General features: G+C 50.7%; 2 protein-coding genes across 4 annotated transcripts in view; one reads left to right on the plus strand and one right to left on the minus strand.

Moving 5' to 3' along the window:
• The window catches only part of VKORC1L1 (vitamin K epoxide reductase complex subunit 1 like 1), a 108,341-nt gene that overhangs the window by 17,198 nt on the left and 66,665 nt on the right, over positions 1 to 24,478 (minus strand). The gene's annotated exons all lie outside the window — the stretch shown is intronic.
• Positions 7,471 to 21,767, plus strand: LOC118641646 (beta-glucuronidase). Of its 2 annotated transcripts, XM_036279015.1 has the most exons (12): positions 7,471 to 7,677; positions 9,172 to 9,357; positions 9,658 to 9,839; positions 9,977 to 10,119; positions 10,572 to 10,759; positions 11,135 to 11,287; positions 11,518 to 11,696; positions 11,775 to 11,921; positions 14,564 to 14,648; positions 16,354 to 16,530; positions 19,396 to 19,531; positions 21,123 to 21,767. In XM_036279015.1, the coding sequence occupies exons 1-12, from the start codon at positions 7,471 to 7,473 to the stop codon at positions 21,290 to 21,292; spliced, it is 1,953 nt and encodes a 650-aa protein (XP_036134908.1). In that variant the 3' UTR covers positions 21,293 to 21,767. The 2 variants fall into 2 exon arrangements, with proteins under 2 accessions (XP_036134908.1, XP_036134909.1); XM_036279016.1 differs by lacking the exons at positions 7,471 to 7,677; positions 9,658 to 9,839; positions 9,977 to 10,119 and having other exon boundaries at positions 9,291 to 9,357.

A 24,478-nucleotide genomic window follows, 5' to 3' on the forward strand; every position in this document is an offset into this window, starting at 1 on the left:
CTTCACAGAACTAGAACAAATACTCCAAAAGTTTATATGGAACCAAAAAAGAGCCCGAATAGCCACAGCAATCTTGAAAACGAAGAACAAGGTAGGAGGAATCACACTACCAGATATCAGGTTATACTACAAAGCCTCTGTAATCAAAACAGCTGGTACTGGCATAAGAACAGGCATATAGATCAATGGAACAGAACAGAGAACCCAGAAACTGACCCAAGACAATATGCTCAATTAATATTTGACAAAGGTGGAAAGAGCATACAATGGAGTAAAGACAGCCTCTTTAATAAATGGTGTTGGGAAAATCGGACAACTACTTGCAAAAAAAATGAAGCTAGACCACCAACTTACACCATACACAAGAATAAACTCAAAATGAGTAAAAAACTTAAATGTAACTCGTGAATCCATAAAAATTCTAGAAAAAAATGTAGGCAACAAAATTTTAGACATATGCAGCAGAATTTTCAGTGATACAACACCTAAGGCAAGAGTCATAAAGAAAAAAATGAACACACGGGACTACATCAAACTAAAAAGCTTCTGCACAGCAAAAGACACAACCATCTAAATGAAAAGGGGAATCACCATATGGGAGAGCATAATTGCCAATGATGCATCAGATAAGAGGTTAATCTCCAAAATATATAGAGTACTCATACAACTCAAGAAAAGGAAGACAAAGAACCTAATTAAAAAATGGGCAGAGGACTTCTGAGGGACTTCCAGTCAAGATGGCAGTGTAGGGAAACGTGGTATCATGTCCTTTCACAACCACATCAAAGTTACAACTAAACTACAGAACAACCATCATTCAAAACCACCTGAAATTAAGCTGAATGGAAGTCCTACAAGTACGAAATTAAAGCAGCAGCCACATCCAGACTGGTAGGAGGGGCGGAGGCACGACGGGCTGGTACCACACCCACGTGTGGTGGATAAAAATCAGGAAAATACCTCAGCTGGGAAGGTCCTCCCTGAGGACTGAGGGGTCCCCGTCACACACCAGATGCCCCGCTCAACATTCCAGTGCCAGAAAGAGAATCCCCATAACTTCTGGCTGGAAAAACCAGCAGGAACTGAGGCTCAGGGGAGCTGCCGTGGCTGGAGCCCCAGGCAGCTCCTTAAAGGGCCCGTGCACGGACTTAGCGAGCTCATTCCCTCTATCATTGGAGGGGAGGCAGCTCAAGGGGCATCAGAGACACACAGGGAAGAACTGAGCTGTTTGGCACTGGAGAGAGGACTGGAGAGGAAGCTTTCTCCTGGACAAACGTGCTCTCAGAGGCCTTTGTTCCTTTGGTGAGCCCTTCCCTGGGGCGGCAGACAGTCGCCAGCAATCTGGCTCACACTGTTTGCCCCACCCTGGTGATTCCCTGAGGCCCGCTCCACCCAACTTTCAGGCCTACCCAAGCTGTTGCCAGTTCCTTAACCATAGGATTGTCTTGTCTTGGATCCTGCTTCAGGTTTTCCTAAATTCTTTCAAACAAGCAGCATCTGGTCTTAGATAGACCCATACCTCTCATTAAGTGATACACAGAAACAAACACAGGAAGGCAGCCAAAATGAGGAGACAAAGAAACAGGTCCCAAATGAAAGAAAAGAACAAAACCCCCCAAAATAGAACTAAGCAAAATGGAGATAAGCAACAGTGACAGATGCTGAGTTCAAAATACTGCTTATAAGGATGCTCAATGAACTTAGTGAAAACCTCAGTGAACTTAGTGAGGGCCTCAAGAGCATAAAAAAGGACCAGTCAGAAATGATGGATGCACAGTCAGAAATGAAGGAGGCATTAACTGAAATAAAGAATAATTTACACAGATTCAATAGTAGGGTACATAAATCCAGGAAGCAAACCATCGATTTGGATTATAAGGAAGCAAAAAATGCCCAATCGGAACAGCAAAAAGAAAAAAGAATCCAAAAAAATGAGGATAGTGTAAGGAGACTCTGGGACAACTTCAAGCATGCTAACTTTCGCATCTTGGGGGTGCCAGAAGGAGAAGAGAGTGAACAAGAAGTTGAAAACCTGTTTGAAACAATAATGGCAGAAAATATTCTTCTAACTTGGTGAAGGAAACAGACATACACAGCCAGGAAGCACAGAGAGTCCCAAACAAGATGAACCCCAAGAGGCCCACACCAAGACACATCATTATCAAAATGCAAAAGGTTCAAGACAAAGAGAGAATCTTAAAAGCAGCAAACGAAAAGCAGTTGGTTACCTACAAGGGAGTTCCCATAAGGCTGTCAGCTGATCTCTCAAAAGAAACTTTGCAGCCCTGGCCGGTTTGGCTCAGCGGTTGGAGCGTCGGCCTGCGGTACAGAGAGACCCGGGTTTGGTTCCCGCTAAGGGCACGTACTTCGGTTGCAGTTTGTCCCCGGCCCTGGTTGGTCGTGCGGGTGGCAGCCACTCGATGTGTCCCTTCACGTCGATGTTTCTCTCTCTGTCTCCCTCCCACTCTATCTGTACAAAGAATGGAAAAATATCCTCGGGTAAGGATAAAAAAAAAAAAGAACTATGAGGAATCCTTCACACCTGTCAGAATGGCCGCCATCAACAACTCATTAAACAACAAGTGTTGGCGAGGGTGTGGAGAAAAGGGGACTCTAGTACACTGCTGGTGGGAATGCAGACAGGTGCAGCCACTATGGCAAACACTATGGTGTTACCTCAAAAAGTTAAAAATTGAACTGCCATTTGACCCAGTGATCCCACTTCTAGGAATATACCCTAAGAAGCCTGAAACATCAATCAGAAAAAATATAGGTTCCCCTATGTTCATAGCAGCACTATTATAATAGCTAAGATCTGGAAACAACCCAAGTGTCCATCAGTAGATGTGTGGATAAAAAAACTGTGCTACATGTACACAATGGAATACTATGCAGCTGTAAGAACGAAAGATCTCTTATCCTTTGAGAGGACATGGAGGGACCTGAAGAGTATTATGCTAAGCGACACAAGCCAAGCAGAGAAAGACAATATCACATGATCTCACTTATTTGTGGAATATAATGAACTAAACAAACTGATGAACAAAATTAATCCAGAGACATAGAGGTAGGGTACAGTCTGACAAACCTTAGAAGAGGAGGTATTGGGGGAGAAGAGATAAACCACAGAACTTATATGCATGTATGCATAACCAATGGACTAGACAACAAAGTTAAGGATGGGGTGGAAGGGATGGGAAGGAAGGGATGAGGAGGAGGGTGTCAATAAGGGGAAAAGGAGAAACATCTGTAACAAAAATAAATTTATTTTTATTTATTTATTTATTTTTAATCCTCACCCGAGGACATTTTTTCATTTTTTGCACAGATAGAGTGGGAGGAAGAGAGAGGAAGAGAGAGAGAGGTAAACATCGATGTGAAAGGGACACATCGAGTGGCTGCCACCCTCACGACCAACCAGGGCCGGGGACAAACTGCAACCGAGGTACATGCCCCTAGCGGGAACCGAACCCGGGCCTCTCCGGACCGCAGGCGGATGCTCTAACCGCTGAGCCAAACTGGCCAGGGCAACAAAAATAAATTAAAAAAAATAATTAAAAAAAAAAATTCTGGTCAAGACAGCAGCATACATAAACACGGTACTCACTTCCTCCCACAACAACATCAAAATTATAACTATACTACAGAACAACCATCACTCAGAATTACCTGAAATCTGGCTGAATGGAAGTCCTACAACTAGGGAATTAAAGAAGACAAGACATCAAGACTGGTAGGAATGGCAGAGATGAGGAATGGACTGGTCCCACACATGTGTGGTGGATAAAAATCAGGAGCAATACCTTGCTGTGGAGGTACCCCCTGAGGAGCAAGGAGTCCCAGCCCCACACCAGGCCCCCAGCCCAGAATTCCAGTGCCAGGAAGAGAAGTCCCCATAACTTCTGCCTGTAAAAACCAGTAGGGATAGGGGCTGAGAAAAACAGAGGGTGGCTAGAGTCCCAGGTGCTCCTCTTAAAGGACCCACAGACTTACTCAGACTCCCTCTGAGCTCCAGCACGGTGGCAGTAACTTAAAAGGCACCGGAGACATACAGGGGGGAACTGAATTGTCCAGTATCAAGGCAAGAGATGGCAGGGGTCCAGCTTTCTCTCAGACAGAAGTGCTGGCAGAGGCTAGTATTCCTTTTTAGGAGCCCTCACTCAACAGAGATAGCAGGCTGGTGCCATATCAGAAACTCCATCAACCTGGCTCACACTGTTTTCCCCACCCTGGTGATTCCCTAAGGTCCCACCCCACCCAACTTTGGGGCCCACCCGAACTGTTTCCAGTGGCTTTCCCATACTAATGGCCTGTCCTGGCTCATGCTTCAGATTTTCCTAAAATCTCTCAAACAACCAGCATCTGGCCTCAAAGTGCCCCACACTTCTCGCTAAGTGGCCCCAGACCTGGCACTAACCTCAGCCGGCCTTGGTTCACAGGCTTGGTCTCACCCGGGCACCTCCAAGGCCAGTACAAGAAGCAGCCATCTATAGCTAACTCTATATTTTATGCTGGGTGGCCCCAGGCAGAATATAGGTGCTTTCTAACCTTGGCCTACAGTTTCAGGAGGCCCCAGAACCAGCACACCCAGCTCCACACTCAAAGGGCTGACTCAGCATGCACCAGAGCCCACTGAAGTAAATTCTGCTCTGTGAGGTGGGGTCCTGCACAACTGATCCTCCACATGGTCAGAGGATGGTGGTCACAGTCAGTCCTTGTAGCTGATTGGCCTGGAGGTCAATCCCACCAATAGGCATGCCAACAAAAATCAAGACTCCCTACAAGAGGAGGGTGTACACAGCTCCAATGGGGGGGGGGGGGTGCACACCTCGACTTCCCAACTGTGGTGATTGGGAAGGCTGTGACACTGGACCCTATAGGACACCTACTATATTAGGCCACTCTACCAAGCCTGGGAAACGTAGCAGCCCTGCCTAACACATAGAAACAAGCACAGGGAGGCAGCCAAAATGAGGAGACAAAGAAACATGTTTCAAATAAAAGAACAGAACAAAATGCCATTAAAAGAACTAAACCAAAACAAGATAAGCAATCTACTAGATGCAGAGTTCAAAACATTGGTTAAGATTCTCAATGAACTTAGTGAGAACCTCAACAGCATAGAAAAAGACTAGTCAAAAATGAAGGATATGGGTGGGTGGAGCTAAGTATATGTAGACCAACGTTTGATTTTCAATTTTCATTTCATACAATAATACTGTAGGGATGGGGGTTTGGTGGATGAACAAATTGTAACCTTGTGATATGCATTCTCACAGCCTGGCCAGCCTAGAATCAAAGTGTGTGTGGACAGACAGATTGGACTGGAAGGCAGGAAAACTGCCTGGAGCGCAACTCAATGCTTCGTTTGCATGTGAATAAGATACAATTTGCATAACAAAAGGTTGGAAGACCACCCAGTGAGCAAATGGGCAGTGCCCAAGAGTGCCTGGGTTTGTTATTTCTTTAGCTTTGAAGTCTTTTTCCGCCATAAAAAGCAATAGGTATGGCTAGGCTGTATGGTTTGCAGAGTCGCCATCTCAAGGAACTAATTTACACAAATCCACATGTAATTTGGGGAACCAATCTGCAAATAAATTAGGCTACATCCACAGATCTAAAGCATTTGCTCCCTTGCTATGCTCTCCCTCACTCCTACTAACGTGTGCTTGTAGTTCATTGCATTGCGCCGACCCCCCAGCAGATCGAGAGAGATAGCACAATACTATGAATACTTTGCTTTTATTACAAAAAAGAGAAATGAAGGATGCATTTTAAAATACTTACTGGTTTGATTCTGATTATAAACATAATGCATGCTCTCCCTGCCCTGGCCTTTCCCTTCTCCCATAGCCATGCTTCTCCTAAACTCTAAGGGATCCCAGAGATTTACAACCAGGAGAGCAATGGGCAGAGGTAGCTTTCTGGTGCTAACCCCCTGAACCTGTCTCCAAGGCCCGCTTTTCTCTGACTTTCCAGTGGACTGACAGCAGCCCCACCTTGGTTCACTTCTTTCACTGTGACATTTCTGTGAGCCAAAGCAACCCTGCCCAGGTTCTCTTCTGATGCTTCTTCTGTTCTAAGCCCTTCCTTGTTTCACTATCGCCAGCTTTAATAAATGTATTCTCATAATAATAATGATGATGATGATGCATGTTCATCACAGATTTTTAAGAAATCAGGAAAGGCCCTAGCCAGTTTGGCTCAGCGGTTAGAGTGTCAGCCTGCGGTCTAGAGAGATCTGGGATCGGTTCCCGCTAAGGGCATGTACCTTGGTTGCAGTTTGTCCCCGGCCCTGGTTGGGTCGTGCGGGTGGCAGCCACTTGATGTGTCCCTTTCACATCGATATTTCTCTCTCTCGCTCTCTTCCTCTCGCTCCCTCCCACATTATATGAACAAAAAATGGAAAAATGTCCTCAGGTGAGGATTAAAAAAATACAATAAAATAATAAACAAAAAGAAATAATAAACAAAAAGAAATCAGGAAAGTATGAAGAACAAAATGGAAATCATCTGTATCACTTCAATAATAACCACGTTATGTCTATATTTGTGTGGGAATCAGGCTGCATAAATATTTGCATGCTACTTTCTCATATTTTTATGTTGTAAGCATTTTGGGAAGACCCTTTAGACCTTGTTATTTCATAGAATATATTTTATTTTTACTGTCCTGGAGATTCCACTTCCCGTATCAAAGTCCACTATCAGAAACTTGCTTAGGTGAGCACGAAATCCGAGCAAAAGTAAAAAATAATAATTTAAAAAAATCACGTACTTGTAGAAACGATTGTATCCAGGATAGGTTACTGGAGCCACAAGCCCCCTAGCCTTGCGTTCTTGGCCCCAGAGCAGGAGTTTGGGGCCCAGGTGACCTGGAGGCTCAGGGCCTAGTCCCTGGGACAGGCGTCCCTGTGGGAAGGACCCCACTAGACAGAATAAAGACGTCAGCTGGGCTCCCTGGGTGTCTGGCAGGCATAAGCAAGTGAAAGTGTCTCAGCCCGGCCTCTGGAGAAACGGGTGGAGGTGGGGTGGGAGCAAACCGACTATGTTCCGGGGTCCCGCTCTGGCCTGTGACCCTGGACAGGGGCGGAGCAGTCCCTGGAGGGCGGGGTGCCGGCAGTGACCCGGGGGCCTGACTGGCGGGCGCAGAGTCGGGAACCTCCGCCCTTCGGGTCCCTTCCGCGACAGTCCTAGCCCCTGAGTGCCCGCTGCCTTGTCCGCCGCCGCCCCCGGCAGACCGGGCGAGCCCTCCGCAGAGGCCCACCTCGCGCGCCTCCTGCGGGCTCCGCACAGGCTGAAGCCAAAATCGCGCGGGAGTCTTCGGCTCAACGCGTCTCCCCGCCCCGCCCCCGCCCCGCCCGTCCCTCCCCGGCCCCGCCCCGGACACGCCCCCGCCCCGCCCCGACCAGTGACTACAACCCCGGCGGCTCCAGCTCTGGAGCAGCGGCTGGCGGGCGCGCGGAAACCATGGCCGGGCGGCCGGCGGGGTTCGGGGCGGTGCTCGCGCTGCTCGGGGGCTGCGCGCTGGCGCTGCGCGGCGGCATGCTGTACCCTCGGGAGAGCGCGTCGCGGGAGCGCAGGGAGCTCGACGGCCTCTGGAAATTCCGCGCCGACTTCTCCGAAAATCGGCGCCGGGGCTTCGAGCAGCAGTGGTACCGGACGCCGCTGCGGGAGGTGCGGGAGCCTGGGGCAGGGGGACGGGCCGGGCGGGGCCGTTCCTGGAAGCCGGCTGGGGGCCTGGGAGCCCTGCCGGCGGAGGAGCGGGCCCGGATGTTCCAGGTGACCCGCTTGGAGGCGTGCGGTGGGGGCGGGAGGTGTCTGCAGACGCAGGAGGGTGAGGCGGAAGGCGGATCCCGAACCAAAAGTCTGGGGGGCGGGCGCCCACCCTCCCTGGGCCGAGGAAGGGCCCGTGGTCGAGCCCAGTCCAATGGGGTAGGACGAGCCCGAGCAGGGTCCGTGGCACGGAGCTGGGCAGAGGGCCGACTTTGGACATCATGGGACCCGCTCTGCCCTGGCACCAAGACTCTGGATTCCAGGTTCAGGTAGAGATGGGGGCTTGGCACCCAGCCAGCCAAGCACGCCACTCCAAGTTTTCCCGCTGACGTGGGGGGGGGGGGTGGGGTGGGCACGGAAGTGGGACTGGGCAGGTCTGTAAGCCCATGCACTGCTCCCTGTCCCATATTCTCTTATTTTGGTGGTTGCTGCCCAGCATTCAGCAGGGGAAGAAAAAAGGAAGTGTAGGTCATGTGCACCACTCACAGTTTCCCCTGCAAAGCAGCCCTGCATGGCCAGCCTTCCTCCTGGGGCGGCCAGTTGATCATCTTATTCTTAGTCGGGGTCTAGTCTCTGCCGACCCTTCTCATTTCATTCATTCATGTTGTGGTCCTAGGCTCACCTCTTTCCGTGGAGACCCTGGTGCTGGTTGCCTTGAGAAAGAACTTCTGGCCCCACCACTTCTTGGACATAAACCATCCTAGCAGTCAGTCCCTCCTCAGCAAGTTATCCATCCATTCAGCCAATATATATTGGGTTCCTACTATGGGCCAGGGCTTGTGTCCCACCCTGGGGATACTGCTGTGAAGAGCAGAGAACATTCCCTCCTCTGAGGTCACATGTCCCACATACAAGATGTCTTTAGAAAGCCAGGCTGCTTCCAGGCTCCCTGAGCTGTCTGCCTCACTCCTGCCTTGCTCTTTACCTGAGGTGTTCACGGGATTCCCTTAGGGTTCAGGTTCACCCAATCCTGCTAGGTTGTCTTTAGGCAATATCCCATGGGCCCTAACCCCAGAAGGCCTTCCCTGACGCCTGACATAGTCCCCTGCCCCGTCCACACTCTTCATAGAGCTAATCTTCTGACAGCAGAGGCCTGGTCACCATTTCATTCCTAGTCCCTAGAACAGCATTGTAGGTGTTCACTGTCCATTGAATGAGTGCGTGACTAGTGTTTAGTTCATGGAGTTGTGAGAATTAAACGAGCTCCAGAAAAGACATTGGTTAGTTGCTGGCAAAGAATAATGATGGTGTGGTGGCCTAGGATTCCAGGGTCTGGCGAAGCCTTCCTGCAAGCAGAGTTGCTGGGGGACCTGGCCTCTGGGGAAGGGGAGTGCCTGGACCCTGGTCTGAGGTTCTGAGGTGATCTGGACCTGATCCTGGCCCTTCTCTCCCCAGTCGGGTCCCACCCTGGACATGCCTGTTCCCTCCAGCTTCAATGACGTGGGCCAGGATGAGCAGCTGCGTAGCTTTGTCGGCTGGGTGTGGTATGAACGGGAGGTGACCCTGCCCCAGCGATGGACCCAGGACCCAGGCACGAGAGTGGTGCTGAGGATTGGCAGCGCCCACTACTATGCCATTGTGGTCAGTGCAGTGAGCAGCAGGCAGGGCGAGTGGGCAGGCTCAGCTGCTGAGCACGCATGGGGCTTTCTTGGGGTGCCTAGCTCTCAGCTGTTGCCTGACAGCCTGGCCCCTGGGGCGGGTGGGGGGAAACGCTTTGCCCCACACTGGGGAGGGTTGCCTAATCTTCATTTCTCCCATCAGGCTGGGGAGGCAGGTGGAAGCTGGCAGGGCCCCTCTATGTGAGGGAGTACCTGAGATGGCAGTGCCCCTTCCTCATGGTCTGGCTTGCTGTCCCCTCCCCATATTTTCTTGTGTCTGCAGTGGGTGAATGGGGTCCATGTGACAGAGCATGAGGGAGGCCATCTTCCGTTCGAAGTTGACATCAGCAAGCTGGTTCAGACTGGGCCCCTGTCCACCTGCCGCATTACCATCGCCATCAACAACACCCTCACCCCCCACACCCTGCCGCCAGGGACCATCCTCTACAAGACGGATACCTCCAAGTGAGCAGCACCCTGCTCTCCATTTCAGTCCCCGCGCTGCCCAGTGGTCTTCCCACAAGGGGCAAAGTATCCTTATCAGAGGGGAGGTTGAAGGCCTCAGGGCAAGACCCCAGTTGGCCATTGTCATCCCACTGTAGGTACCCCCGGGGTTACTTTGTCCAGAACACAAATTTTGACTTCTTCAACTACGCCGGACTGCACCGGCCCGTGCTCCTCTACACCACGCCCACCACCTACATTGACGACATCACTGTCATCACCGACGTGGACCAAAACACCGGTGAGGGCTTCCAGCAGGGTGTGCCTGCAGCCAGGCCCAAAGTGGCTTTGTTTCCTGTTTTGAAAGATGCCCCAGGAGAAAGGCTCTTCCAGCATTTCTTAACCCTCAGAGGTTCCCATTTACCTAAGAAGCTAAAATCCAGCCCGTGTAAGCTGGCACGGGCTTCTGAAATACCCATCTGGTCTGACCTCGTTTTCGAAGGAAGTAAGGCACAGTAAGCAGTGGGGCTTCCTGAGATCACATCACTCCGAGAACATGGAGACCCGGTGTCCGTCTCCCCCTGTGCTGCCCGCATTCAATGTCTCCCCCTGCAGATCAAGCTCAAGAAATAATTGTTGGCTGGGGTGTCGGGTCCTAAGTAGACTCCTCAGAGTGGTGGCTTCAGGGTCCTCTCATCTGTACGACCCAGGTCACGTCCTTCTCTCTTCTCTGATCTCTCTTGTCTGCCACAGGGCTGGTTTCTTACCAGATTGACGTCCAAGGCAGTGAAGACTTCCAGCTGGAAGTGTGCCTTCTGGATGAGGAAGGCCAAGTCGTGGCCAGGGATGTTGGGAGCCAGGGCCTGTTGAAGGTGCCCGATGCCCACCTCTGGTGGCCATACCTGATGCATGAGCGCCCTGCCTACCTGTACTCATTGGAGGTAATGGTGGTTAAGACTGGGGCTATGAGAGGCGTTTTGCCCCCACCCAGCAGCCCTACCTGGCTTTAGCAGAGGTGTAGGACAGGTGGGTAGGCAGGCACGGGTGCTCTGAGCTTCCTAGTCGATTGAATTGACATATTCCCAGCCTGAGGTTTTGTCAACCCTTCTTGGGGCAGCCCAGATTTGAAGAGCAGGCCCTGGGTCAAGGTGAGCAAAGGTTCCTCCTTGCTAGTGGCAGAAGCCTGTGATTTCTTGATGTCTCTGCTTGCGTCCCAGAGGTGGGCTGCTGTGGTGTCCCAGGGGCCTTCCTGCTGAGGGGCGTGCTGTGGGGCTCAGGCCATCAGGGAGCCTCGCACCACTGCTTGACTCTCATAGGTGAGGCTGACTGCGCAGACGGCGGCTGGATCCGTGTCTGACGTCTACACTCTCCCCGTGGGCATTCGCACTGTGGCTGTCACAGAGAGCCAGTTCCTCATTAACGGGAGTCCTTTCTATTTCCATGGGGTCAACAAACATGAGGATGCAGACGTGAGTTGTGGCTCCTGGGTCCCTGTGGGAGTCGTTTCTCATCTTTACCTTCCCCATGCCCCCGGAGTGGTTGAGGGCAGCTCAGAGCAGTTAAGCAAACTGCTCCAAACCTCTGCCCGATGGGACCTGTGCTTGGCTGGATAGAGGGTTGACGGGTTCAGCTCTACAAGGAAGTACATCTTGCAGACAGGGGATGTGGGGGGGTGTCACTCTATTCTGCTGTCCCCTAGGTCCGAGGGAAGGGCTTTGACTGGCCACTGCTGGTGAAGGACTTCAACTTGCTTCTCTGGCTTGGTGCCAACGCCTTCCGTACCAGCCACTACCCCTATGCAGAGGAGGTGATGCAGCTCTGTGACCAGTATGGGATTGTGGTCATCGATGAGAGCCCTGGCGTGGGCATTGTGCTGATGTGAGTGCCCACTGCCCACGCTGCCCAGCCTGCCACCTTGGCAGGTGGTGATGCACTCCCTTTCTCCCTGCCCCACAGCCAGAGCTACAACAACGAGTCTCTGCAGCACCACCTGGAGGTGATGGAGGAGCTGGTGCGCAGGGACAAGAATCACCCAGCTGTTGTGATGTGGTCTGTGGCCAATGAGCCCGCTTCCTCCCTGAAACCTGCAGGTTACTACTTCAAGTGAGTGCCCCATTCTGTCCCAGCCTGGGTCAGGGAAGAGACCCTACCTTCGACCCGGCTCAGCTTGGCTGGCAGCCATGGGAGCGCTGAGGACTCCCTGAGGGGGGTGGGCTGTGTGCCAGCAGCATCCTGCTCCAAGCCCAGACTTCAGTACATCCCGACCCGGTCAGATGAAGGGACCAGATCCATACCCACCTAAGTTGTCATTTCAGCCCAGTGAGACTTGTTGTATGCTTTTCACACCTGAAATGAAATCCAAAGGTAACCTAACCTACTTACACACAGAACTTAAATTACAAAAAAAATAGCAGCATGGCCTACCTATGGCATAAAGAGAGTCATTTGTAATAGAATACATGAATACACGGGCCTGACTCCCTAAGAATGCAGTGAGGGGGTCAGGTGCTCACCTGACGTGGGGTCCCCAGCAAGCAGAGCTCCAAATGCTGGCAGCAGTGGCCACTCTGGTGCTGACACCACAGCCGTCCCCCAGGGCCGCGTGATTCCAAAATGGAACCGCCCCAGGTCTAGTTCCAAACAAAGCTAAGTATAATCTCTTCTCACTTGTTTTTTCAATCCTCTAGGGTATTTATTCCAATGACTTTTTTTTAGAGAGAGTGAAAGGGAGGAAGGGATGGGGGCAGAGAGAAAGGGAAACATGGATGATGTGAAAGAGACACATTGATTGGTTGCCTCCTGCATGCACCCAACTGAGGCCAGGGATTGAACCTGCAACCCAGGTACATGCCCTTGACAGGGCATTGAACCCGCAACCTTAACAGTACGGGGGCTGATGCTCTAACTGTTGAACCACACCAGCCAGGGCTTCCCGCACTTTTAATGGTATTTTCATTCCCACAAAATTTAGTGTGTGTGAAAACGTAAAAAAAAAACCACTTGATGATACTTTGGGTTCAGCTGTAAACTGGAATCAGTTTAGGCTTCATAAAACCAGCTTCTCTGCCCACATAAGTATAAACAGGTTTTTCAATGACCTGCATATTCTAACTATTGTACAGTTACCTGTTGGACAGGACCAGGCCATCTAGAGTTCATGGTTCTGGGAGCTCCTCTCCTTGACCTCCACCCTCCTTCCAGCGCTGCAATGGAAAGAAACACCACTTGGGGGCAGTGTTTCCTCAGTGGGAGGTCTGGCCTCCCAGGGTGTTCCTTGGTTCCATATTTCTTTCAGTCCTGCCAGTAGTAAGTTGGCCTGCAGAGGAGGGTTATTTCACTTGCTACAAGAGGCCATCAGAAGTTCCCTGAGGCACACTGGGCTCTAGTCACGGAGCGCTGTGAGCTGGGCCACATCCGTGGAGATTCTGAGGAGGGACTCACGTGGGCAAAGGGACCCACAGCTCTGAACTCAGCCCGAGTGCACGGGACGCAGGGGTGTGTTGAGCCAGGGCTGGTGGACAGAACTTTTGTTGTGAGGATGAAGGAGTGTATGTGGTCTCCCGGGAACGGGTGCCTGAGGCTCCAGGTGGGCTTTTCTGGGAGGTAGAAAGAGGGAGACCGTGATCGTGGGGAGTAGCAGGATGTGGGTAGAGCTGTCTGGGCTGGAGGAGCTCAGCTAGACTTTGAAGCTTCCCAGGTGACAAATAGGCTGTTTCAGGGGGTGGGTTTGAGACTTGAGGGTGAGGGGTACTGTTTTGGCCTGTGGAAACCACAGCCTTCGAATGAACAGAGCAATTATGGGGAGAAGGGTGTAAAGGGAAGAAAACTAGCTGTGAGGAAGGAGTAGCGGAAAATAGGCTTAAACAGTGATTGAGGGCGACCTTCTCGGGGAGACCTGACAGGTGCCTCTGTCAGAAGCGCCCTCCCTCTGCAGTTAATGCGATTCAGCGTCAATGCCATTTCTTCAGATAGGCTGACACGGACCCTCCGCCCTCAGTTATGTGCCCTGTTATTGTCTCCTAGAACCCTCCTTCTGCTACCACTTGTAGTTGCGATTTCTACCATTTGCAAGTGTCCCTGCTCCCACTGCTCCACGAGGCTCTGGTGTAGCTGTTGAAGTCTCTAGTGAGTCCCCACTACAGCACACAGCCCACAGCACACAGCACAGAGCACACAGCTCACAGCACACAGCACACAGCTCATAGCACACGGTACACAGCACACAGCTCATGGCACACAGCACACGGCTCACAGCACACGGCTCACAGCTCACAGCACACAGCACAGAGCACACAGCTCACAGCACACAGCTCATGGCACACAGCACACGGCTCACAGCACACAGCTCACAGTACACAGAACACAGCACACAGCTCACAGCTCACAGCACACAGCACACGCCCGCCCCTAACACCACTCCCTCGTGTGTTACATTAGCATCCATCCTGATCCACGCCGCATCTATTCCTGCTGTCAAGAGCTTTCCCAGAGATTCAGAACCAAGTTTTAGGCAGAGCCCAGCCCAAGGACCCTCAACTTTTCCTGTGAGGAGGCCTCTGGGAGAGGGGAGTAGGATTTGGGGAGGGAGAAGGAATGATGTCCGGGAACACGATCTCAGACTAAGGACCACGTTTGCTTACCTAAAATACACTCAGAGGTAGGAGAGCAGGGGTTTCTTTTGGGGAAGATGGGAGAGAGTGGATGAGAGGTGGCTGGCAGCCCTGTCTTCTGCCCTCCATGGACAGGACGCTGATTGCTCACACGAAAGCCTTGGACCCAACCCGGCCCGTGACCTATGTGACCAACTCCAACTATGAACTGGACCTGGGGGTGAGTCTGAGGGGGTCCCCACACCCCTCTCATCTCCTCTGCCCTGTCCTCTAGTCCTGCCTTGATGCTCCAATGAACACTGTGTGGCAGGAGCCTCCTGACGTGGGGACTGGGCTGTTCAGGGAACCCCTTGTGCAGCAGGAGCCTCTGCAGCAGGAGGGGGGCTGCTGGGCCGGGGGGAGCAGCCGTCCAGCATTTTCACAGCCGGGCTTTAGGTCCAAGATAACCACCTGCGTGTTCACAGGCAATGTGGCTCCCCAAGTCCCAGGGGCTGGCACAGGAGATTTCACTTGTTCTCAGTCAGATTCCAGGCTCCTCGGTTTGATTTTATGCACCTCAGTTTATTGTGCTCATAAAATGGTAAAGGTGGAAGGGAGCCTAAAGCTGTCGTCGTCTTTGTCTCTCAAACCGGGCTGATCGTCAGAGCCACGAAGGTGCCTGGATGTAGAGATTCTGATTCAGTCAGTCCAGGCTGGGAATCGGAGTTTGCAAAGAGCTCTTCAGGGCTCCAGTCGGCAGCCAGCTTTGGGAGCCACTGACTCGATCCGGATCGAGAAGCGAAGGGACAGGCTCCCACAGCTGGCTGGGCAACGGCCTCGCTCAGGTGCCCGGGTGCGGCAGCCCCACAGAGACAATGTATTCAGTTGCACTGAAGCTGAAAACCGTGGACACAAAGAACATGCTCCTTCTCTGGAGAGCTGAGGTGGGTGGTGCTGTGGACAGAAAGCATCGGGGAAAGAATGACAAAACACTGCGTCCCGTGATACATCGTGAACTGCCATGTTCACATGGATGAGAAGGTGCAGCCCTGGTGCTCCCCTGCCGTCTGTCGAGACCCCGCCTCCAGAGAAGCACAAAGACTGGTGGACACCAGCGTGGCCCAGGGACGCCTGGCGTTCTCAGAGCCCACGTGACATCTGCTCCAACTTTCGTGTGGACAGGGAAGCCTGTGCCTGGCCTCAGAAGGCTGCCAGACCTACCCCGGGGGATGTGCGATCCGTGTCCTCGTGTCCACCCAAAGGTCCCTCCCCCGGCTTCCTCCTCTCTGCGCTTTTCCACCACCGCAGTTTGGAAGGAGGCCACGGTCTCTTGGGAAACAGGCCACGTCAGTCCTGCAGGTTCTGGAGGGAGCGTGTGTCCAGGAGACACTGGACACTGGGGACTGGCCGTCTAGTCTTTGCAGCGGACTCCCGAGCTCGTCGTTGTTTAGATGCGAGGCAGCCCCCCCCCCCCCGCCATGTAGGCCACCCTGCTGGGAGGGACACTCCACCCCTGGAGGGCCAGCACCCTAGCTCCGAGCCGCATGGGGAATCAAGGTTTCCTTGTGGGAGGGAAAACTGCATCTGTCCCTCACTGGGAGCATTTCTCCAGGCCAGGTGAGGGAGGACCAGTACCAAGAGCCTTAGCTGGAGAGGAGCACATCGGGGGGGGGATGGGCCCTGGGCTCCCGAGGCCAGCTCACTGGGCGCCTGCCTTGCCTCGGCCCTCGCCGGAGCCCCGGCCAGGTCAGGAGCGCCAGCCCGGAGTGTGCACTGCTCCGTTCAGGTCACTTCTGGACTGTTTCCTACATATGTGAGCATCTAAATCATTTTCTGGCCCCTTTCACCGGCTCCTCCAGAAGAGCCCCGAGTGCGAGAGTCCTAACACTATCCTGCAGCCTTCTGGTCCGTGAACAAGCTCTGAACAAGCTCTAATGTCGCCCCAGGCGCCATATGTGGACGTCATCTGTGTGAACAGCTACTACTCCTGGTATCATGACCCCGGGCACCTGGAGGTGATTCAGCTGCAGGTGGCCACCGAGCTTGAGAACTGGCACAGGACCTACCAGAAGCCAGTTATTCAGAGCGAGTACGGAGCAGACACCATTGCAGGGTTTCACCACGTAAGTAGGGTGGACTCTTCTGTTTCTGTTTCTACCATCTTGGGCAGTGATGTCAGTCATGACCTCCTTAGAAACGTGCCTCTTTCCCTGCCCCCCCCCCCGCCCTGATGATCTCCCCCAAGTCCTTCACTCGCCCAGCCTGCCCCTCCGCATTGCTGGCTGCCCACCAGCCAGGCGTCCCCTCACTTGCTTGGTCCTCAGAGGCAGCCTGTTTAAAGCTTATGGTCCCCTTCTGCCTGGAACATCCTCGTTAGCTCCACAGTCGCAGCCAGCGCATTCGTATTCCGTGTTCAAGTCTCAGCGTAGATGTTCCCTCTTCGATGAGGTTCACCCCCTCTGCCCAGCCGGAGGACACTTCCCTCTGCTTGGGCTCCGGCTTGCTGTTTCGCACGGTGCACTAGCAGTATTTCTTTGGCCCTCTCGTTGGCCAGACATGGGCTCCAGCGGGGAGACTGAGTCCTATTTACTGTTGCTTCCCAAGCACTCAGCAGTGGTCAGCACACAGTGAGCGCTAAATAATAAGGGGATGGATGGAATTTTGGAGCAAGTTTTAATCACGTTTTCTCATTGCTTTGTCCATTTCCTCACCCGGGATATAATGTGTGGGAACGTTTTTCATGTGGATCCTTGACAATAGTCAACCCTTCACCTCCACCCCAGCCACCTCACACTCGCCTGTCACAGCCGCTGGGATCCTTTGTTGACACACATTGCTTAACATGCTGATTTTGGCATGTGGATCAGCTTCCCACATGAGCTGTATTGTTGTGTTCACACCTTTACACTCATCTTCCTTACACAGAAAGCCACTTCTAAACACCGGTCAAGGAGGGAACTAGTTTGTGAAGGCAGCGTCTATGCACATTGTTCTCCCTCTTTGAAAAGGTGCCAACTTGCACGGCCAGTGTGGCTCAGTGGATTGGGCATCGTCCCATGGACTGAGAGGTCCCGGTTCGATTCTCGATCAGGGCACATGCCCGAGTTTTGAGCTCGATTCCCAGTAGGCAGTGTGCAGGAGGCAGCTGATTGTTGTTTCTCACATTGATGTTTCTATCTCTCCCTTCCTCTCTCTCTAACAAATCACTAAAAACACATTTTTTTAAAAAAGAAAGAAAAGGTGCCAACTGAATTTTTTTTTTTTTTTAATTCTCACCCAAGGATGTTTTTTCAGTTATCTTCAGAGAGAGTGGGAGGGAAGGAAGGAGGGAGGGAGAGAGAGAAAGAAACATCGACATGAGAGGGACACATCGACTGGTTGCCTCCTGCACAACCCTGACCAGGGCCAGGGACGAACCACAACCAAGGTGCATGCTCTTGACTGGAATCAAACCTGTGACTGTTTGGTCCACAGGCGGCGCTCTAACCACTGAGCCAAACCAGCCAGGGCGGTGCCAACTGAATTTATAAGAAATTTTTAAAGAGTCTAGGTTAGCGCTCTCTGCTAGAACCTTTGGCAGTGATGGAAATGTTCTATCTCTGCACTGTACAGAAGGATAACTACACATGGCCTTCGAGGAGTTAACTATTTTGGCTGAGCTGATTAGGTTTAATTTCACATAGCCACATGCAACTAGTATTAGACGGTACAGGGTCGTTTCCATGAAGCAAAGTAAGAAAATCTACACCTTGTCCTGCCCTCAAATTCAGCCTTGGAACTGGAACAAAACGTGTCTCAATTGTACAGTTCTATTTCCAGTGCATCTTGCATAGCATTTTTATCCTTCTCATTGGAACAGAACACAATCTAAACAGGGTTTTGTAGTCGCACAATTGTCTAGACTCCTGCATCCTTCAGCATCTAAGACCTGAATCCCCTATAATCCCATGAGATGAAAACTCGGACTTCAGAACATCTACAATCCCTCTGTGTGTCAGCACAGGGCATAGGCGCCCTTCCCCAGTGCGGGACGAGTCCGGAGGCGCTGCCCCTGCTTTTGTCGTGCCCGGGGTCCCCTCGCCGGGCAGGCCTGAGCTTCAGGACTTCACAGGGCAGCTTTCTGTGGCCCCGTGTCCAGCAGCTCCTTCAGCTGAACAGTACCCCGCTCCTGCTTCGCTCTCTCCCTCCTGACCTTCATCACACATACAGGGCGTGTCTTTCTTGCTGGATTGGAAAGCCTGTGAGGGCGGGGCCCCTTATCTTTCCCATTTATCACGTTATCTCTAATGCCTGCCATATAAGCAGATACTAAATGATTGTTTACAGCTACTTACCATGACCAGATAGACATGAATCCCTGTGATTTAATCTGAGTCACACTAGTTCTCAAACAGCAACAGCTACTGTGGATTGAGGTGTTTTTTTATACCGAGGACATTTTTTTTTTTTTTTTTTTTGCATTTATCTTCAGATAGATCAGAGAGAGGGGGACAGGAGGAAGAGAGAGAAAGGAGGAAGAGAGAAACATCGACGTGAGAGAAACACATCGAGTGGTTGCCACCCACACAACCCCAACTGGGGCCGGGAACAAACTGCAACCGGGGTACGTGCCCTTAGTGGGATGTGAACCTGGGTCTCTCGTTCTCGGGCCGATGTCTAACTGCTGAGCCAAACTGGCCAGGGCAACGTCTTGAGCTTTAAATGTATTATTCAAAGGCATTTTTACTTCCAGTGTAGTTCAGCTGGTGAATAGACATGAAAATATAAGACAAAGCAAGTAGCAAATTATGTTTATAAACAAAGTGGTTATTTAGTTAAGGTTTTTAAAAAATGTATATATATTTTTTTACTCTGGGCTCCGTAATACCCTGGCTGTCTACACCAGCACCAGCAAGTCCTGCAGTCACGGCATGGATCTTTATTTTTATCTGACATTTACAATTCTGCCAGTTCTGAGTCTTACATTCTCTCTTTGCCTTTAATTTCAGGATCCACCACTGATGTTCACTGAGGAGTACCAGAAAAGTCTGCTAGAGCAGTATCATTTGGTTCTGGATCAAAAACGCAAAGACTATGTGGTTGGAGAGCTCATCTGGAATTTTGCTGATTTTATGACTAACCAGAGTAAGTGGAAGTTTGGTTTATGGAATGTCCCCCTACTGGGGGTCGGGCCCACAACCTGGGCCTGTGCATTGAACTGGCGACCTCTTGGTGCTTGTGTCAACGCTCAACCACTGAGCCACACTGGTCTCACTGTGAAGAGAGCCGTTCTGATGTCTTCAGCTGGGCCTTTCGGTTCAGGACGTTTGGCTGTAAGAACACTGGGAACAAGAGGAAAGCTGATGTAATCACTGTAGGCCCCGCAGGGCAGGTCCTAGGAAAAGGGAGGTGCGTTTAGCAGGCAGTGGTCACTTGCCTGCTTTCCCGATCGTTTTATCGCAAAAAAGCAAATGGAAGTCTCTGCTAGGTTGGGACAAAATGGCTAACTTGCCTTGTCTGTTTTATAGCAGTATGGGGGAAAAGTGGGCCTTGTGGGGTACACTCATTATTCCGGAGCAGGGTACAGAGCCTGAGAAGTGTACGGTATTCCAGTCTCGTTTGTATTATTCACTTGTACAAGGCAGGATCACTGAATACAGGGAAGGGTCAAAGCATTTCATTGTGGGAATGTTTAAACATCTTCCAGGAGAATACCATCTGGACTCCTTTCTCAAGTGGGGATGGGTGGGGGCTACTCCAGATCACTGGTTTCTTGGTATACTATAAACTTACAGTGACAATTTGGGGGATGGAGAAGGATTTGATTGTAGTAGTAGTAGGAATTACAATACTTATGGGAAAGACAGATCTTTGGAAAGATTAATTAAAAATGAGAATGGAAAGGTAAACAGAAGAAAGAATAAGTACGTGAGCCTCTACTCTGCTTAGCAAATGAGATTAATAGCTTCTGGAAATACCTTGAATGACATTTCCTGAATAGGTGCACTGGCTTTGTGTAGTGAGAAGTTAGCTCTGTGACCTTGGACAAGTGACCTAACTGTGGCAAACCTGTAAAGTGGGGATAGTGCCCAGCACCTTGCAGGTTGATATAGGGATTCCCCCCAACGACACACTTGGCACGGTGGCTGGTATGTACTTACCGTGGAGGACATTACTGTTGTCTTGCAGTAGGTGGGAAAGCCCTGCTTTGGGGTTCATGGAAGCGGTGGTTTCACGGGGGTGGAGAGGTGTGCTGAGAGCGCAGCCCGCAGGCTGTTGCCAGCTTTGCCCCTTCCCAGCGTCAGCACTGGCAGACGAGCACCAAGTGGGAACCCAGCTGGAGGCCGCCCCGGACTTTGACCTCTACTGGTGGATCCCACTAGGCACCTCCGGGTGGTCAGGACTCTGGCTCCTTCTCGAAGAGTCATCTTCCCAAGGGTAACTTTGTGTCTCAGCCCCTTCCAGTTACCAGGCAGCTGGGTACCCTAATGTTTTAGACTTTATTTTGCAAGTAAAAGATAAACAATTTTGGGTAGTTTTCCCTACCAGATGAAAAATCAACACCAGGGAGCCGAGGTGTTTTGGGGAGCAATAGTAGTTAAATCGATAGGCCGTTAAGTGGCCACGTCAGACCCAACAGCCCTAAACTATCAACAGGATATTTCCACTTGGCGTCCAGCTGGGCTCCAGCTCGCCCATCAGAAGTCATCTGAACCTTCTTTTGCCTTGTTTTTAGCACCGCAGAGAGTAATGGGGAATAAAAAGGGGATCTTCACTCGCCAGAGACAACCAAAACACGCCGCGTTCCTTCTGCGAGACAGGTACTGGAAACTTGCCAACGAAACCAGGTCCCAGCAGTGGGCTCTGAGGGTACAGGGCCTGGGGAAGAGCCCGTGTACTCTGTAAAGCAAGAACTGCCTCTGGACTGCCCAGCCGTCAGCGCCTCTTCCCAAGGGAGGGGCCACGGCTCCAGCCCACGGAGAACGTGCCCCCCGGACTGTGGCAGACCGGCCAGTGTCTGGTCTGCATTTTGTAGTCATTGGCTAGAGGGAACATGAAAGGTGAAAATAAAGGCTTCTGTAATATGGGAAGTAGGAGTTGGCTCTGAGGTGATCACTCCCTAAATTGAACGCTCTGTGCTGCTGAAAAGTATCTGAAATTATTTTTGTGTGTCAGGCTGTTGACACAGCCTTAACTGAGGATGGACGTGTGAGAAGCCTTTGCTTCGACACTCACAGCACGGTCCGAGTTGCTGGTTACAGACTGTGCTTCCCAGGAGTAGCCCCGCAGCCGTAGGCCTCCCTGCTCTTGTTCGAAACCAGGCCAGGCTTGGCTGAGTGATAAAATACCACGGCTGTGAACTCCACAGAGGAGCTGAAGTCCCAACAAACTTACAGGAAGTGATACGGTGCTGGATAGTGAACAAGGTCCGTGTACTGGTTCCCAGTTAAGGGCTGAGGAATATCGCGATTGGAAGGGAGCTGAGGTTACCAGAGCTTCCAGGACATTGTCATCCTCAGCCATAGTCTGTTCTTGACAGAAGTGGAGATGGGCCTAAAAGCCCACTGACCTCATCATAACTGACTCACTGATCGTGAGGAGACCTCTTTAAACAGGCCGGGCCTGTGGACAAGTACAGTTGACCCTTGAGTGTGGGTTTGAACTGCGCGGGTCCACTTCATGTTGACCACGCAGTTCAACCCCGTGTTGCCCAAGGGTCAACCTGCTGTTGGGATTGCAAATGCAGAGAGAGTGCTAACTGGGGTTACATGTGGATTTTGCACAGAGCAGGGGGTTGGCGCCCCAACCCCCATGTTGCTCAAGGGTCCAATGTGCTCCTGGATCCCAGAGGAAGAGCTTTTCTTAAGGATCATTCTCCTCTTCGCAGGCTCCATTAAGCAAGTAAGGTACACTGTTCCCACAGTTCCGGCATTCATCTGTCACGGTTTAAAGCTGAATGATTTGGGGAAGTACTCATCATGGGTGTCCAATCAAATGAAAGACCATGAACCAATACAGTGCCTCACAGAGAGCTTGATTCACTTCCTTGTGGCTGACTTCATGTGTGTGAACACAAGCTCCCTGACAGACACAGTCAAGTTGATTTGACCTCCTTTTAGTGGCCATCTTTGGAACACTTTTAAGAAATGAGAGTGTAGTCAGTTCAAGTAAAAAATTAGGAATTCTAGGGGTCACACTTTTTTCTTCCCCACCCAACTTAAGTTCCATGCAGAAATCAAGTTTCATGTCCGGTTTAACGTTGAGGAGTAATACTATAAACTCTTTACTTGACAAATATTAAACATAACACATACACTTAAATGTTCTACAAATTAAGGGTAAGGCTCATTTCTTTTTTTTCTTTTTTTAGTATCTTAGAGTGGAGGAGCTTACAGCTTTATTGGACATTGACTTATTTCCTCTCAGCCAGAGAGAATGACTCAAAAGTCCCTACATTTTCTTGTGTAACTTAGATTGTTATTACTACATATGTATACTTAAATATATCTTAATCTGTAAAGCACTTAAAATTTTTTTTTAATTTATTTTAGAGAGGGACAAATAGGTTTCTATGATAGGCTGCCTCCTGGACGCCCCCTACTGGGGATGGAGCCTGTAACCCAAGCATGTACCCATAGGAGTCAAGCCAACAACCTCTTGGTGCAGGGGAGGATGCTCAACCGACTGAGCCACAGAGGCCAAGTGTATAAAGCACCATTCTGCCTTAGTTCTCCACCAGCTGCCCACACTTTTTTTACTATGCTTCTTAACCTTTCAGTTTTTAAAATTTGATCCAAGCACTGGATGTAACCAGTATCTCTGGAATAGGAATTTTTTTTTTAATCTTCACCTGGGCATATTTTTCCATATTTTGTTCAGACAGGGTGGGAGGGAGAGAGAGAGAGAGAACCATCTAATGAAACAGACACATCGAGTGGTTGACACCTGCATGACCCAACCAGGACCGGGACAAACTGCAACTGAGGTACATGCCCTTAGCGGTAATCGAACCCGGGTCTCTCTGTACGGGAGGCCGATGCTCTAATTGCTGAACAAAACTGGCCAGGGCCTGAATATGAATCTTTTTTTTTTTTTACATGAGTCATTTTATACACTGTGATGCACACTATAAAAAAGGCCTTTTTTTGCCCTGGCCGGTTTGGCTCAGGAGTTGAGTGTTGGCCCGCAGTCCAGAGTCTCAGGTTCAGTTCCCACTAAGGGCATGTACCTCAAATGCAGTTTGTCCTCGGCCCTGGTTGGGGTCGTGTGGGAGGCAACCAGTCGATGTGTTTCTCTCCCATAGATATTTCTCTTTTCCTCCTTCTCTTCCTCCCGCTCTACCTGAAGAGAAATGCAAAAATGTCCTAGGGTGAGTATTTTTTTCTCATATTCTGTATTTTGACTTCCAGAGTTTTCCACTAAACAACAGTATGTGGGAATCCTAAAATTATATCCTGTTACTACAATGTATTTCTTAGATATTTTTAAAAATGTGTTAAGACAAAATTTTCAAAGTTTAGTCAATTCTGATAGTTAATAAACTAATAACTTATTTACTTTTAAAAATAGAACAGTCCATTCAACTTAACATCTAACTGCAACCTCAATGCTACTAGAGATTGGTGTTTTATTTTCTATTTTTAATTTTTATTGATTTCTTTTCGAGAGATGAAGGGAGAGAGAGAAACACTGATTGGCTTCCTCCTGCACACCCCCTACTGGGGATTGAGCCCACAACCCCGGCATGTGCCCTGACCCAGAACTGCTCTGGGACCTCTTGGTCCATGGGATGATGCTCAATCCACTGAGCCCCAATGCCTAGGCTAGAGAGGGTTTTTTAAAAAAAAGATCCACAAGCCTCCAAACTGATAGATGAATGTCTTGGATTCGCCTCTGAAGAGCGCTGCACAGGTGGCTAACTCTTTGATCTGAGTCTTTCCCCCAAATATAACACCCTGGTCAGAGGATTATGGTTCTGGAATTTCAGTGACCCCCGCCCCCTCATGACTTCTCAGATAGGGGCAAGAGACTAGCTACTCACAAGAAACGGGTTTGTACCAAACCCCCACTAATTTACAGTGGAAGAAATAC

The sequence above is a fragment of the Molossus molossus genome, unplaced genomic scaffold, assembly GCF_014108415.1.
Source record: "Molossus molossus isolate mMolMol1 unplaced genomic scaffold, mMolMol1.p scaffold_m16_p_3, whole genome shotgun sequence".
In the NCBI taxonomy this organism is placed as follows: domain Eukaryota; kingdom Metazoa; phylum Chordata; class Mammalia; order Chiroptera; family Molossidae; genus Molossus; species Molossus molossus.

Coding starts and splice junctions, on each gene's coding strand:
- LOC118641646 (XM_036279015.1), top strand. CDS start 7,471: ATGGCCGGGCGGCCGGCGGGGTTCGGGGCGGTGCTCGCGCTGCTCGGG. Junction 11,697..11,774: donor GGCGTGGGCATTGTGCTGAT/GTGAGTGCCCAC, acceptor CCTGCCCCACAG/CCAGAGCTACAACAACGAGT. Junction 19,532..21,122: donor TGATTTTATGACTAACCAGA/GTAAGTGGAAGT, acceptor CCTTGTTTTTAG/CACCGCAGAGAGTAATGGGG.